The sequence below is a fragment of the Magnolia sinica genome, chromosome 3, assembly GCF_029962835.1.
Source record: "Magnolia sinica isolate HGM2019 chromosome 3, MsV1, whole genome shotgun sequence".
Classification (NCBI taxonomy): domain Eukaryota; kingdom Viridiplantae; phylum Streptophyta; class Magnoliopsida; order Magnoliales; family Magnoliaceae; genus Magnolia; species Magnolia sinica.
The window spans coordinates 19,049,277-19,067,040 of NC_080575.1; the positions used below are offsets into that span (position 1 = coordinate 19,049,277).

At 36.8% G+C, this 17,764-nt stretch overlaps 1 protein-coding gene across 1 annotated transcript in view; it reads left to right on the forward strand.

Annotated features, from left to right (window-relative positions):
• The window catches only part of LOC131238823 (uncharacterized), a 29,884-nt gene extending 15,658 nt beyond the window's left edge, over positions 1 to 14,226 (forward strand). The window contains exons 2-8 of the mRNA XM_058236419.1: positions 10,950 to 11,559; positions 11,688 to 11,828; positions 11,920 to 11,973; positions 12,246 to 12,317; positions 12,391 to 12,462; positions 13,973 to 14,070; positions 14,160 to 14,226. Coding sequence (XP_058092402.1) covers positions 10,950 to 11,559; positions 11,688 to 11,828; positions 11,920 to 11,973; positions 12,246 to 12,317; positions 12,391 to 12,462; positions 13,973 to 14,070; positions 14,160 to 14,226 — 1,114 coding nt within the window. The remainder of the gene's footprint in view (positions 1 to 10,949; positions 11,560 to 11,687; positions 11,829 to 11,919; positions 11,974 to 12,245; positions 12,318 to 12,390; positions 12,463 to 13,972; positions 14,071 to 14,159) is intronic.
• The last annotated feature ends 3,538 nt before the right edge of the window (positions 14,227 to 17,764 follow it).

The window sequence follows — 17,764 nt, forward strand, 5'->3', positions numbered from 1 at the left end:
CCACCCTTTTGGGTGATCAAATAGGGACATTTGAAGCTGAGGTTTAGCATACTTTTAGGTGGGGGTCCATACCTCAAAGAGAAGTCTAAGAAATCAGGAAAAATGAGACCACAAACAAGGCCTACAACACATACATTACAGCATAAAAAAAATTCCAGCAATCTGGACAGCAACATGTTGCTGTCTAGATCAGCCCAAAAATTTAATAAATGGGAAATAAATCATAGATTCCACAAGGTGGGGTCCACCCTGATGTGTCACACAACTCCCAGGCCCAGCACCTCCCCAAGAAAATCCATAAAATCAGGCCCAAAGGCTTTCCAAATCAAGTAGCAAAACTATGCAGCACAGTTGGGCCTGGGTGTCCAACAACTTGGGCCTGGATGTCCCAAAATTTAAAAATTCTGGTTGCATGGCACATCAGGTGGGCCACATAATCATTACATCCAAACCATAGAAAGTGGAGAAGAGAAGAATAAAGGAAATCTCATCAAGATGGGGTCCATGGAGAATGGCCCCATCAAGATCACATGCATGCAAGAGATGGATAAAAAAAAACTTATCCAAGGAGTGGTGGACCTTCACCATTGATGTGGTGAGTCCTACACTCTCCATATGATGCAACAAAAGATCTATGACAATAAGAACCATGCAATCTATCCTACATGCTCACCCACTTGTTGGATCTTCAAGATTCTTCAACCACCATGCTCCTTAAGCTTCAAGGAAGGGGGTTCACCGCAATCACTATCCGAAGGTCGCGGGTCGCCGAAATTTGACCGGTAGGACCGCGGGACCAAAATACATGAGATGCATACTCACACACACATATGCACACATGCGAACTCGGGTCAGGTCTCACATAAACCTAAACTTGAAAATCAAAACCTAAACCCGATCCCGAACCCGATTTCCTAAACCTAAACGTTTACCTATTCTCAATTCCCTAAACCTATTGCTTATAACCTAAACCGAAACCTAAACCTATACCTTAACTTATACCTAAACCTATAACCTATAACCTAAACATAAACCTAAAACCTAAATGTATTCTCAAATCCCTAAACCTAAACCTACACCTAATCCTAATCTCAACTCCATAACCTAAATATAAACCTAAACTTGAAAAACCAAACCTAAACCCGATCCTAAACCCAAACCCGATTTCCTAAACCTAAACCTTAACCTATTCTCAATTCCCTAAACCTTAACCTATAACGTAACCTAAACCTAAATCTATAACCTACACTTATTACCTAAACCTAAACCTAAAACCTAAGTGTATTCTCAAATCCTTAAACCTAAACCTACACATAATCCTAATCTCAACTCTCTAACCTAAACCTAAACCTAAACTTGAAAACTCAAACCTAAACCCGATCCCGAACCCGAACCCGATTTCCTAAACCTAAACATTAACCTATTCTCAATTCCCTAAACCTATATCTTATAACCTAAACCTAAACCTAAACCCGTAACCTATAACCTTAACCTAAACCTAAACATAAACCTATAACCTATAACCTATAACCTAAACCTAAACCTAAAATCTAAATGTATTCTCAAATCCCTAAACCTAAACCTACACATAATCCTAATCTCAACTCCCTAACCTAAACCTAAACCTAAACTTGTAAACCCAAACCTAAACCCGATCCCGAACCCGAACCCGATTTCCTAAATCTAAACATTGACCTATTCTCAATTCCCTAAACCTATAGCTTATAAACTAAACCTTAACCTAAACCTATAACATATAACCTAAACCTAAACCTAAAACTTAAATGTATTCTCAAATCCCTAAACATAAACCTACACCTAATCCTAATCTCAACTCCCTAACCTAACCTAAACCTAAACTTGAAAACCTAAACCTAAACCCGATCCCGAACCCGAACCTGATTTCCTAAACCTAAACCTAAACCTTAACCTTAACCTATTCTCAATTCCCTAAACCTTGACCTATAACCTAACCTAAACCTAAACCTATTATCTGCACTTATAACCTAAACTTATAACCTAAATCTAAGCCTAAAACCTAAGCCTAAACCTAAAATCGAAATGTCTTCTTAAATCCTTAAACCTAAACCTACATCTAATCCTAATCTCAACACCCTAACCTAAACTTAAACCTAAACTTGAAAACCCAAACCTAGACCCGATCCCGAACCTGGACCCGATTTCCTAAACCTAAACATTAACCTTAACCTATTCTCAATTCCCTAAAGCTATAACCTATATACCATAACCTATAACTAAAACCTAAACCTTAACCTAAACCTATAACCTAAACCTAAACTTAAACCAAAACCTATAACCTAAACCATAACCTATAACCTATAACCTAAACTTATAACCTATAATCTAAAACCTAATCCTTAACCTAAACATAAACCTATAACCTATAACCTAAAACCTAAATGTATTCTCAAATCCTTAAACCTAAACTTACACCTAATCCTTATCTCAACTCCTTAACCTAAACCCAAACCTAAACCCGATCCCGAACCCGAACCCAATTGCTGTAATAATGTAGCCCAATCACATGGCAAGAAACAACAATGTATCCCTTTTAACACATGCCCCTTTTTACAAAGCCTTAATTTTTGTTGTTGTTTCTATTAACTTGAATTGTACCCCAATCACATGGCAAGAAACAAGAATGTGTCCCTTTTAACACATGCCCCTTTTTACAGAGCTTTAATTTTTGTTGTTGTTTCTATTAACTTGAATTGAAATATTTTTTGTATTATTTGCTTGCATTAGTTTTATTTTAATGATCAGTTTTATTTTTAAAAAGTGTCCACTTTTTTGGAAGAAGTTTATGCAATTCTTCATGATTCTGAATTATAATGTTTTGTTGGTTTAATATTTTTTTTCAGATGAAAGACAAAAAGAAAATTATTGCTAATTTTTTTCTTTTTTTATTTATGATGTTAAACTTATATGTATTTATGCGTGGATGAATGTAATATGGATAAGATTGCTTGTGTTTGGATGGATATAGTTTATGTCTGGATGAATGTAGTTTATGTTGGATTTACGTAGTTTGGGTTTAGATAGATGTGAATGTGAATATGATGAAATATATTATATAACAGGTGTATATCAGGAAGAATACGATGAAATATATTGTAATAGGTGTATATTGACCCTCTCAAATTTAAAAATGTGCTTTGAAGGCTCATAAGGGACGGTCCATGACAGTCCTTTTTAAGGACGGTCTGTGCCGTCCTTTGAAGGCTCATAAGAGACGGTCCATGACAGTCCTTTTTAAGGACGGTCCATTACCGTCCTTTTAAAGTACGGTCCATGGCCGTCCTTTGAAGGCCCATAAGAGACAGTCCATGACAGTCATTTTTAAGGACGGTCCATGACCGTCCTTTGAAGGCTCATCAGAGACGGTCTATGACAGTCCTTTTTTAAGAACAGTCCATGACCGTCCTTTTAAAGGACGGTCGATGGCCGTCCTTTGAAGGCTCATAAGAAACGGTCCATAACTGTCCTTTTTAAAGATGGTCCAGGACCGTCCTTTTTTTGTTTATAAGAATGATGATTTTTGACCGTCCTTTAAGTAATACGACACTTCAAAATTTGACGGCCCATGTGACGGTCCATGACCGTCCTTTTTGGTCATTTGAAATGGTTTTGGACCGTCCTTTTTTTACAGTTTTGGCGTAGTGAAAGATCCAGACAAGCAAATATGTATGATGACAATAGATGCTGGTTTGTGCTCCAGGCAAAACATCCAATCAGGCGAATCCGTATGTCACATACGACAACAATAGATGCTGGTCTGTACTATGCATGCATGATTAGTCAACCCATTATTAGTCTAATTGTAACCAGCCAATTTAAATAAGCTCACGATCACTACGGAGAACACATGGCTTAGCGTAAGCCAACAACTCGGACATAGTATCCCATGACCACCATCCCCGACCCATGAGACTATCATCTTAGGATGTTTAATGGAAACCCATCGACTAGTGGCCAATCATATTATAAGATATGGGGCTTACTATCGCATGGTTGCACAATATAAAACATCGAACCCATATAGGAAAAATACTAGAACAAAGCCACATAAGGTGATATCAAAGTAGGCCACATAGGGCGATATTAAAGTAGGCCACATAGGGCGAGTATCAGAACCACGCGAAAAAGACCACCCCTGAAAATCACTAGACACAACAACCCTGGATGGTAGGCCTACATCAATTATCTATCTAAACCACCACTCAATAACCACTAGATCGAAGGTCCATTGCAATTACCATCGATCGAGTTACATCCCAAGTATGGGTGTACATTTATAAGTTTTCCACTAATGTACTAGTTAAAATTCCATAAGCAATCCACAATAATACACAAGCATGAACAAATATACAGGATGAATATTAAACATGTAATATAGCAATTCAATTTCCACCAACTAACACATGTGATTATAAAAGAGAGATATTAAATATAAATTAAAATACAAACTATAACTTAAGCTAATAGGAAAATAGAAAGCTCAAGGGGAAGAATCATCACCTTATACTTTGAATTGCCTCGTAGTATTGCTAAGTGCTTGCACCCTTAGTATCAAGTCCTATCATGAATTATGAAATTGTATGGTTAAATCAAGTTCTACATACTTTTTATGGTTGAGATTATAACCTAGGGTTTAGATTACTTATTCTTAGAGTTTTGATGTGAAATCAGAATTTTTACCTTAGAGTTTAGTCTTAAACTTAGACTTTAGGATTTTAATCCTAAATTATTAATACTATTATTATCATTATTATTGTACAATGGATTGAGTAATATTCCTATTTGGAGTATTAATCTCTCGGTATTAATAATTATGATTCGATGGTCCACATTTAGATGTACCATCATTATCCAATATTCTCATAATGACCAACCATCTTTTAAATAATATGGATAATAATAATGGAATATTTACAAGTGAAAATATAATAAGGACTAATACTAATGATTATATTAACAAGTATTATACTAATCCCATAAGGGAAATTATGAATATTTTCTAATACTAATATTAATTGTTATTATTAATGAATCTAGATATTAGGATCTACCATGAATTATGACATTCTACAATTTGGCCCAAAGCTTAACTTACTATTTACATTTCAAGTATAGGTCTAGGGTTTAGATTAATCAAGTTTAGGATAAGTTATAGGATTTAATATGCCAATTGATGTACGATTATTCACTATACTAATGATATTGATAATTGTAAAACTGCCATTGGTTCTAGCGATTATCATTAACTAACATGACCTCAATAACTGTTATGATATTACGTATCATGGTACACTATTAACGCTACTATTTAAGGGCGATAACTACAATAATACCGCTTAGTAATTATAGTCTTTCTTATGACATCTAGTTTGCGCATAAATAATCCAACATTGGTTAACTATTTTCTAAGTTTCATAATCTTCATTAAATGGTGGCAACAATGATGACAATACGCCGACATGGGTTTGGTTTAGGGAGAAAGTGCTGACTCACTTTGACTTGGCTTGAGTCGAATCGACTCGGCTCAATACAATGAGCAATGCCTCTCCTTTTCTCTTTCTTTCTTCTTTCCCTTTTCTTCTCCTTTTCTTTAATCCCTGTCTTTATAACATGTTCAGCAAGGTTGCTGGCTGAGCAAGGTCCCAAAATGGTCAGGGATTCGGGTCAGCCCCCCGACCCAGTGAGCTGACTCGGTCAGGACCGAGTTGTCTCCATCTCCTCCCTCTTTCTCCTTTCTTCTTCTTCACATTTTCCTTTATTTCCCACTAGTGTTTGCACATTGCACGTCCAGCCACAACATGGACTTGGGACTCCAGTAGTAAAACCAACCCAGCTCACTCAACACGCAGCGAGGCAACTCGTTTTGAGTCGTTCACCATTCTTTTCCACTTGACTATGCATTGTTGGGTGAGATGGACTGACCACTATTACAGCAAGGGGAAAATGGGCCATGGTGTTTGAAATCAGAGGATCCAGCTTTCCTTAAAAAAAATGACCTGAACAGAAGGGAGAATCGATCAAATGAGTTGACTCAGCTGGTCAGAACTCGGCTGGGATAGTTACCTGACGGATAAGGCTTGAGTTCCAACGTCTAGACCGATCTGTAGTCACGGTCGAACTAAAAATCATGCAGCAGACCCTCCTTCAACAGCTCCAGCAGACGCCAAGAGCCACCTGACTCGGTCCGGCCTCAACTCGGTTCGAGTTGAGCCAGAGCCGCACACAGCAGAATCCGCTCCCTCTTACTCTCTTCTTTCTTCTCTCTTCCTCTTTATGCTTTTCTTTCACTTCCTCTCTGTCCATGTGCTGGAGGTCCAGCAGCACCTCCAGACGATCAGCCTCAATCTCGACAGTGAGTCAAGCCAAGTGGTGCAACGGCCGCACCCACTCTCCCTCTTTCTCTGTCTCTTTTCCTTTTTCCTTCATTTCCTTCCTTCTCCTTCTTTTCCTTTTCTCCTGCATGGGTTGCTGTAGACATGGCCCACCTTGTGAACGAAACTGATCAGGAGTTAGCGGCTGTAACAGGGCCAGTGGCCCTTCTTCTTGACGAGGGAGATGACCTGCCATTAATGGCAGATCATAAACGCCCATGTTTTTCTTCAAAATGATACATGGGAATGGTTCACATGGATTCTAGGAAGCTTATGGATAAGCTCTTTCGAAGCTCTAAGGGAGATTTAGGTGATGGGTTCAAAGGAAGGAAGGATGGACGGTTTTTCTTGGGCGGCCGCAAGAACCAGAGGGAAGCTCATTGCTATTCCATCCAACAGCCTTTTATCAAGCCCTAAGCTCCCTTAGAATCGTCGGATAAGGGCTGGATGGCTTGGATTGAATCCTGCCCTTTGGTTTTCTCAAAACCGTGGGAAGGATAGGTGTCGGTTTTGCATAGAAAGCCCTAGCGCACGAGCAATGGACGGACTGTTGGGATCTGTCTCAGTGAATTTCTGGGATTGGAGGATGCCTCCCACCGCGCGGATCGCTGAGCTGGTTGGGAGAGGGCAGTTTCCTCTTTAGGAAACATGGTTGTACGCAGCCCACTTGCGCCCGTGAATGTGCAACTGTACGCCGTTACCTCATGTAAAAATTCCTCATTTTTGGTCAGAGCCATGCTCCGAATGTGATGGACGGCTCGGATCATGCACATGACCACACCTGGTGGGCCACATCTCAAGGAGCGGACGCCCATCCGTCTTCTGACGGAAACCAGAGACAGGGAGAGATCGCTCAACTTATGGAAAACGCGGGTCAGCCCGCTTTGACCGGGCGGCCCAGGCCAATGCACCGCGAGTGCACCCCTGTGGTGCACATGTGACGCAGGTGTGGGGTCCACCACGAAGTTAGTAGAAAATCCACTCCGTCCATTCCATTTACAGGGTCATTTCATATCCCTTTACCGAAGACAGGGCAAATCCAAGGTCCAGATGGGGCCCACAACTTGATCTGTAGTCCTAAGGGTGGTTTCCCGTTAACCTATTGGTCGGATGATTCTGAAGCTGAACGTCAACGGATAAAATTTCCTAATGGTCCATTTGCAAAACTTTCATCACATATTACTAACCAATACGAATATTAATATAAATTTCCTTACTGATGTATATTACTTATAATTAAAATAATTAAAATCTCATACACATATATTCATATAATTTTAATAGAGTCTGGATCCTCTGTTACCAGGTAAACAGAGAATTCCTGTTACCCGGATCCTCATTGGTCCACGTCACCACTTACTTAAAGGATTAAAAAAATAAAAGAAAGCTTTGGACGCCAAACCGTTATTAAAAAAAACAAAGGAAAAAAAAAAACAGAAAAAGAAAACGGGAAGAGAGGGCTCTCTCCAAGGACCCACTTCCAGTCATCACTGCTGAGTTAACCAGCATTTTCCAAACAAGCCATTAGAAGCATCCAAACGGCCGCGGTCGAGGACACTACACGTATCCTCGGTTTGAGGTTGATATAGTTTCAAGGAGGAGTGACGCCAAGTGAGACAAAGGGCGCAGCAAAGGGATTGAGCTTGCAAAAGGAAGAAAGAAACATTCGAAGGTATGCAAGCATGCAATGTATTCATGCATCTATACCATGCATGCATGCATGTATATGCCTGTATTTTATTCTTTCATCTATGCACTACATGTATTCATCATGCTCTTTGAAGTTGAGGCAGACTCTTGACTGTCGCGCTAATGTGGGCCAGACATGGTTCGTTGCCACTCCACCGTACATGTGGTTGTACGTTTGGTGATACTGGACCATCCATGAAGTGGTCCCTCTGAGGGGATGACTCAGTGGTAGAGAAAGCCTCGAAAGTTAATGCTCTTAATTCAAAAAAGGGAATATTCTGTTCATCAGATGCTGGAATTTTTCAAGATTCACCGATCATCCGTAGCTGGGCCCACCAATATGAGGGTCTAGATTCACCTATCGTAGGGATTCCATAGAGTAGCAACGGGCCAGCTGCAACTGGTTGGCTAAAAGATGAAGTGAGCCCGCATTTAATCGTGCATCTAGATTCCCAAATTGTGATGGATTTTTCGAATGCATTGATTTTCTGTTTTTTTTTACGCAACACCCATGCTCTGTAGGGGGCCACCGTGTTTTTTTATGTAAATCCACGCTGTAAATCAAGTGAGAAATCTTATTTTAATTAAAATACACAAGATCCTCCTGATAAAAAGCTCTGACGGGCCATTCCAATGGGAACAATGTGAAATTGCTCCCAAAAATCTAGGCTGAGATGGTGTGGGCCACTTGATATTTTTTTTAATCATGGTGTTTTTGTATTTAACTTCATCCTAGTGAATTACACCTGATTAATGGATTTGATGAAAGATTCACACCAGTGCAGCCCCACAAACAAACCCATACTTCGTATACCATCCCCAATTGTCTCCTCTTGTGTGGCCCATATGAATTACGTATCTAGATGATATTTTCTCCAACGGCCTAGAATATATCATAGAACCTGGTGGACGGAGTGGATGTTGCATATATAATACGTTGGCCCCACAGAGCAAGGGAATCTTACACACTTATGTCAAACAGGTGCTGCGAACGGAAGTATATTGGGGTGACCCAACACCATGTGTTCTTGGGTGCTGTGTGGCCCACTGTGATGTATTTGTTTATCCACAACTAGATGAAATAGATCAAAAGCTCAGGTAGCCCATAAGAAACAATGATGATTGAGGGCCCTTATTAAAAACTTCATAAGGTCATTTTCCCTTCTCCAAGTCACGTGACATTAACAATAAGTTGGATAGTAAATAAACAGTGGGTGTGGTCCACTCGAGCTTGGGCTTATTTATTTATTTTTTGGGCTCATGCCCTATAAAGCTAGTAAAATGAATGGAGGGCTAGAATATAAAACACATATATTAGGGTGAGTCCCACATTGCCCAATACACTGGTTGGGTGGTGCTGAAGTCACTATCCAATCTGTCCTGAGCCCGGATTCTTTGTTATTTGGTAAATAGGGATTCCCTGATTGCCTAATCCTCATTGGTCCATGTCACCACTCACTTTGAAAAAAAAAAAAAACTAAAAGAAAACTTCGGACTCCAAACCAGCTCTGGCCATGTGACCAGCACCACCATGCAGCCAGCCCACTTTTCGAATGTCATTTCCTCCAGTGGTAGCAATTGCTGACGTCATTCAACAATTCAAATCTTCTCCCACTCGATCTCATCCACAAATACCCACTTTGATGAGAAAAGAAAAAAAAAATAAAAAAAATAAAAAAAAAATCACCATCTATGCTGATAGTCTGTCTGATTTCATCCTCAAGTTCTGCACAACACAAGCTCAACAACGCAGACCACTCCTTTCATATTTGTAATTCTTTATAGTTGCATAGCAGTGACGTTGTAAATTTAATGAGAAGGAAACAGAGACATGCAAATACTTCCAATATTGTTAGAAATTGAAGTAAACCCACTTAGAAAGTGGTTATATCAATTCATTGTAATCTTCTCTTCATTAGCCACATTTTGTAAGTTGTAACCTTCAAGATGTTAGAAACTATGGAACATCCCAATAGCTGGGATCTGGTTTACTTGTACAAGTTCTAACACTTATTGGATAATTTCTGTTACTTACTAGCATGTTTGTCTACAAACCATTTAAATGCTTAAATGCTTCACATAGTAAATTATATACATAGCAATCCATTTACATATGTAAGCAATTTACCACATTTGTGATTTTGATCCAATTTACATATTCAAGTCACTTTCCCAAGTTGGTTCCCCCCCAAGAAACAAATGTGAATGGCAAACCGTGACTTGTTAATATGGCCCAACGTGTGAGAATTGGTTGCATGATGGGCCCACCATCCGACAACATCAATGCACATGGGGCATAACAATTGTCCTAATCAGAGTATCCCCGATATTATCCATATCTCTAGCTTGGCGATACGGATAACACTGATAGTATCAAAAATTCTATGTATCAGCGATATATCACTACATATCACTAATGTATCGCCAATATTTTTGACGGTGTAAATTCCAAGTCTGTTGTATTGCCAATATTTTCAACTATGGAAATTTCAGGTGTTGCTTGTATCACTAGTGTATCGACAATATTTCAATAATATTGTAAATATGTCGATGTCACCAAAAATCTGTTTATATATGGATCGGAGTAATTTTTTTTCTTATGTTATCATCTAGTTTTCTCTCATCATTTATTTGTCTTATAAACAGGATTATTATATTCTCATACTATGACATCATATTGAAGTGATTTTTGGTATGCCATGGTGAGTTATTTTACCCTTTTTCAGATAATATTAATCAAATTTAAAATGATTTAATATACAATATTAAAAAGGTATGTGATGAACTCATGATTGTTTCTCATTGAATATAGGAGAACATTCACTCATAAAAAGTCAATTATACTACTAGATGTGCGCCATCAAAGTTTTATAATTTTATCAAGAAGGTGAATCTGAAGGATAAACATATTAAAGTGCTAGAAGATACTCTATTTAAAGGATTTATGCATTTTCCCAAGTTTCTAGTTCAACGCACATTTCTAAATACTATTCTTACTAGATGGGATGACGAACATAATTGTTTCCTCCTCGGAGGAAAGAGGATCTTTTTTAAACCCCAAGACATTGCCGTTATATTGGGATTGAGTATAAATGGAGAACATATAGATTTGAGAAGGGAATTGAGTGCAAGTGAGAAAGAACTAAAGAAAAAATATTTTGCAAATGTTCTTCTCAAGAGAGAGTTAATAGAGGAGAATATTAAGAATTTATTGGAAGAAAGTTCGGAAGAATCTATATCTGATTTTGCGAAATTGTTCATCCTGTATTTATTCAATACAATTCTTTTTCCAATCACCAGCGAGACAACTCCTATATTTTTGTTACACTATGTGAATGAGTTGAAAAATTTGCATAGTTATGCATGGGCCACTGCCATTTGGACATTTTTGGTTAGGAGTATTTCTGAAAGCTTGAGGAAGAAGAAAAAGTACGTGAATGGATGTGTCATGGTTTTGGAAGTAAGTATTACTTCTTATATAAATGAGGTTGTTTTCAATCAACATATATATATATATATATATATATATATATATATATATATATTTACTTTACATGTCTTTCTCATCAATGATATTATTTTCAACAGCCATGGTTACACGAGCATATTATTCTTCTGTCATGGTTATCAACGAAGATGGTGTATCCACGTATTTTAAGATGGGTCGATAGCAGTTATCGACAGACGGGCATGCATAAAAAATTTTTAGACAATCTTATCTACACACAGGTATATACATTTGTTAAAGAATTATTTATTTAAACATTCATCACTATTATGTCCAAGTGTACATTTATATTGATATATTTATCTCCATCAGATTATTGAAGATATAACTCCTACAAATGAGGAGAGTCACCTTTTACCTCTCACTGTAAGCACTTTATATTTATGTTTTTGCCCATTACGTAATTACCCCATGGTTGCATACTTGAGATATATAAGTCTTTATTGTGATTGATATACAGGAGACATCAAATTCAATCAAAGAGATACGTTAGTGGTTAGAACCATGCCTTGTGAAGATTGAAGAGAAAATAGTAAATATTCCTCATATAATGATTATTTTGTTTATAACATAGATTCTTGGTAATATAAATGATCTCACACTTGATCATATAAGTAATGGTTGTGATATTCATATAGGACGCCTCAAGCTCGAATAGAGAAATACGTCAGTGGTTGGAACCCATACTTCTGAAGATTGATGAGAAAATTGTAAGTAAAATTTTATATATTTTTTATACATATTTTTAGATTATATAACTAATTTCACATTACTTTATATAAGGTGACTTCAAATACAAATAAAGAAATTCGTCAGTGGTTGGAACCTATACTTGTGAGGATGGAAGAGAAAATCGTAAGTACTTTTTACATAATGGTTATTTCATTTATATACATGCACATATTTCTAATTAAAAAATCATTTTGAAATACTTTGTTTTTATTGCAGTTTATTTCAACTTGTATTGAATTTTATACTATTGAAATAGGACCAGTCTATGACTCAGAATAGGAATCACGAAGAAAGCTTACATTACCAAGAAATGTTAAAGGAACGTAAACAATTATTAGAGGTGTTAAAGGGAATGCAAGATAAGCTAGATACACAGGCAGCACTCATCAGAGAGATATTTGATAAATTAATAAAGTCAGAGAAGAAATGCCATTATGCTAGTCCAATGTGTGAGACAATGAAGGATAATTAAATGGCAACATGTAGTCCATAACTTTCCCCTCATTAGCTGCAAATGAGCCACATATTTTCTCTCTTATGAATGCAATAGCCACTAATCATGATTTTGTACTTGGAAGTCCGAGTTCCATAGTGAAGCGTGTAAAAGAAGGTGGTAGGATTAGAAATGCTTCAAAAGTCTTACAATCACCGTACATGATAACATATCATAAACGTAATACTAAAAGCAAAGTAAAATCACTTGATAATGATTCAATAATGGAAGAGAGGGTGGCTGAGCTTATGTTGTCTCAAGAAGAGGATGTTGCAATTAAAAGTTTCGTTCACATGACTGATTGCAAGTATGACACATAAATTAACCAGTTTATCATTATTCACTTACTTTCATTGTGGTAATTCTTCATATTAATACCCAATACGTCTTTAGGGAGGATTCTTGTGGACCACTTTATGTCCTTCGAAGTTCATTAAACTTATTAATTGATCCTAGAGGATGGCTTGATGATGAGGTATATCCACATATACTATTTTCATTCTTGTACTACCTCATATAACAGCATATATTAATCTGCTATTAATGGATACAAAGAGTATAATCATTTGACATATTATATATATATTTAAATTGTGTTTCAGGTTATAGACAAGTATAGTGAATTCCTGAAGAGTCGACAAAATAGTGATAGACCGGATTTATTAAAATGTCATTTTTTAATACCTGGTTTCATGTAAGTTTTTTTATCTAAATGCGCAATATTCATACAAATATTGATGTATTAAGTAAGCATTTTAATTTGTTCATGATTGAACTATTTCAGCAATTTATATGTTAAAGGAGAAATAATAAGGCAAAAAAAAAAAAGTGAAGACACGAATAATAGTTTTAGTCGTCAACTTCAACGTGTCTTTGAGACGATACCTTATGATTTGGGGAGTAGAGATAAAATTTTTATTCCTATGAATGAAGTATCACACTGGTACTTGCTCACTATTGATCTGAAGAAAAAAATATTTTTAGTTTACAACTCTATCAAAGGTTATCATACATCTATTTACATCAACACAATGGTATGTAGTTGTTTTTATGTTTCGATTTAAATTATTTTTTCGAAGTAAATTGTTTAAACTCGAATAATATGATTATGAGAATATTTACTTTTTTTTGTTATTGCAGGTTACAAGTGTAAAGGAATATTTTTCAATACATGGTATACCCGATTGCGATACTTTTCAACTCATTATGGATAATGAATGCCCTCAACAAAAAAATTCGTATGTTTATCTTTGAATCACTTCTTTGTACGGATGTGTGTTGATTTTATTTTAATAGGTACTCACTTTTATCATTTTAATGTAAATAGGTATGATTGTGGTCTTTTCGTGATAAAATTTATGGATTGCTTGTCCCAAGGAGAGATTTTATTTTAATTCGGTATTTTCACTTCTTCTTTAGGATTTTTCATTTATGTATCATTTATGAGATATATTTATAGTCCAATGTCATGGTCAGGGAGATATGCAATTTGAACGAAAAAAGATAGCTGCACAACTTTTGCTTGGCAAGATAAGTCCATAGAAATAAGGTATTAGTTTCGATTTTAATTTCTTACTAAGTTCAGAATCACAAACACTGCTTACTTCTTACATTTCTTTTATTTCTAGCAGACATTATGAACTGATTGAGTTTATTGTGCCATTTCCATATATGAAACATTCATATACTTTTTTGATGTGAAGCAAGACTTCGAAAGTATGAGTATGACTTCCTATACTTTTGTGGCCTGCTCAATGTGATATTGCAGGTGCACATGAGTTGGAGATGGCTAGTGTGGCTAAGGATGATACTGATTACCAGAATATGATTTTCTTCTCTTTTCGAGTGGGGTCTTTGTGTGGATTCGTCTAGGGAAGATATTACAAGCTAAAGAGATCGTGATTGTTTATCTCTCGTGATTATGTTCCATAGCCCTTGTTGTTTCTTTTTGCCCTCGTGCTCTAAAACTGGTTTTTGGAAGAAGTTCATATGAAGAAGAGGTCGAGGGGCCTCAATGCCTATTCTGTATTTGCAGGCCTCGAATTTTTTTGGGTTGCTCAGTTTAACATTGTATAGTTTTTTGTTAGTTGTTTGTTGTGACTCATGGCCTCAAACTTTTTGTTAGGTTGCTCTTTTATTGGGAAGTATATCTACTTGATACGATGTGTCATTTCTTATATGCCCGTGTCTAGGCTATATGATAGGTGAGGAACTTTTTATTTGTAGTGCCCACCCGAATGTTTGTACAATTTTTCCTTAGATGTTTGGATTTTTATAGATGGTGTACTCTTACTTTACAAAAAAAAAAAGGTATGATTTAACATGTTTGTATAGTAGAATGTTGGCGACTATTTTGATACACATATGGTTGATCAATGCATCTATTGACATGTGAAAAAGGCCATGGCATTGTACAAGGGTGTGACTGTTTAAAGAATGTTGGGTCCTTACTCTTGCTCCGGTGGTAGACTCTTAGGAGTTTCAACACTTGGTCAAGGGTTTGAGTACCCATAGGTGGTGAAATTCCACTATGGCATGAGTGTGTTGGGTATGTGTGCGTGTGTAAAAAAAAAAAAAAAACAATGCAATGCTACGACGCTTTGTAAAGTTCCATTAACCGTTTATGGCCTATCCCAATGCCAATTTTACTTAATCCTATTTTAGAGTCAATTCCTCTATCATAATTTTGCTTCTCTTATCCTTTTACATTTTGAAGACATGAAATTATTATAGGGCCTTTAATTAAGCCTTAGCCTTCCAAAGGTATGTTTGATTTATGTATGATCTGAATTCTTTTCAAATATTTGAAAGAGATAGACAAATAATTCATTTAGGACCTTGTCTTTGAAATGCATTGGAATTTAAGTCACAAATCAAGGTGATTGTGAGTCCAAGTAGTATTTGAGTTGGCTTCCTAGTGATGATGATTTGAAGGCCCTAATGAATAAATCCAATAAAAAGTCTGGTGGAGGATCTACGAAAGGAAAGAACAAAGGCCACAACATGAAAATGTTACATCATATGCATAAATCTTCCAGGTATGTACATCTTGCACGAAAATAATTAATTTATGTATGTTTTTATACTTTCACTACAACAAAACAAGGTTTAACCGATGCTTTGGTGGGATCATTTGCCAGCGCCAGGTAAAACCGGGCGAAGCAACCAAAGTACGTGGCACAATCACTCTTGGTCTCCCTCTCTCAGGTCTCTCTCTCTCTCTCTCTCTCTCTCTATGTCTGTAAGTGCTATAGTTTCTATCCCTCTTTGTTGTCAAATTTGTAGTGCCAAAATCACTATTATACTCTGTTATATATAACTTGCATAAGTGAAGCTTTCTCAAGGATCAACATTCATAAACAAGCTAAGCTCACAACAAGCAAAGCTCTCAAGTACAAGACTCAAGATCTTGAATGAAAGAACTGCTCACAAGGCAAGACTCAAGCTGAACTCAAGACTCAAGTTGAAAGTCAAGCTGAAAACAAGACTCAAGCTGAAACTCAAGTTGAACTCAAGACTCAAGTTCAAAGTCAAGCTGAACTCAAGACTCAAGCTGAAACTCAAGCCACTTTCAAGATTGAGCTACTTCAAGGTTTAATCTACATCAAGACTTCAAGGCTCATTCTTCATGGTCTCTTGTTTCAATGTCCATACTTCATGATTGAGGTTTGTTTGACCATAGGATGACCTTAGAAGTAGGTCATTTCGGATACATAAGCCGAATATTTATTTTACATGTGATTGGTCTGTTCTTCGACTAGTCCTAGGCCTTCTTCGACTAGTCCTAGACTTGCTTCGACCAGTCTAAGAAATTCCTCGACCAGTCGTAAGTTTGTTACAAATTCCGGATAAAATCTGTTAGCCTTCGACTAGTCCTGGAATCTGTTCGACCAGTCGTAGGAACAGTGTTTCTGCATCTTCGACCAGTCGTAGAATCTACGACTCGAAGTCCAGCGAAGATATTCAGGACCTACGACCAGTCGTAGGAGAGCTACGACCAGTCGTAGAACGGTCTGAGCATATCCCGCCGAATTTTTCAAATATCTGTTAGAGCTTCGACTAGTCGAAGAGCACTCTAGACCAGTCGAAGACCTGATCTTCTCACCTATAAATAGTGCACGAATCTCAGAAGAAATCATCGATTTAATTATAGTATTCAAGCCAATCTTCGTCGAACTTCTGAGAGATAATTTTGTGCTCCATCTAAGCTAAGTGTGCTTATTTAATATCTTCTTTCCTTAGCTTTATTTTAATTGATTTTGTTTCTGTTATTCCAATCTGATTTGAAAAGAGGAATTGTTATTCCCTTTCTTTGGAATCAAAATCAATTAAGGCAAGCCCTGTTTGGTTTAATTTAAAATCAATTAGATCTAGAACCATTGTAATCGAGTACTGGACATTGAACTTGGACATTCAATCATCTACTTTGATTTGGTTCTACCGGGCTGCTACAACGAAGAAGATATTCAGGTATTTTACATATTGTAAATTCCTTTCTATTATTTTGGTTTCTTTCAAGATTTGTCAGAAAAATCTTGTTATATTGGTTATCTGAGGAGAGCCAGGAAAACTCAGAAGTGGGGGTTTTTTTAATTGTGTAAGCCCACATACAAAGACACAATTGTAAGGGTTTTGGGTGAACCTGGGAAAACCTATCTTTAGTGAACGCTAATATCCCCTGTGTGAGGATATTAGGAGTGGAGTAGCTTTTTGTGTGGCTGTTGGATAACAGTTGGTGAACACACAGGCGAACCACTATAAATCCTTTGTGTTGTGGTTGTTTATTTTATTCTTTTAATTTTTTTTATTCTTTTTGTGGGATGTATGTATGGTGGTGAATGTTGTAATTATTTCAAGCTTTGTGAGAATGTTGTAATAGCTTAAAATTTACTTTCTGCTATTCCTTTATAAGCTTATTTTTCAATTTCATTT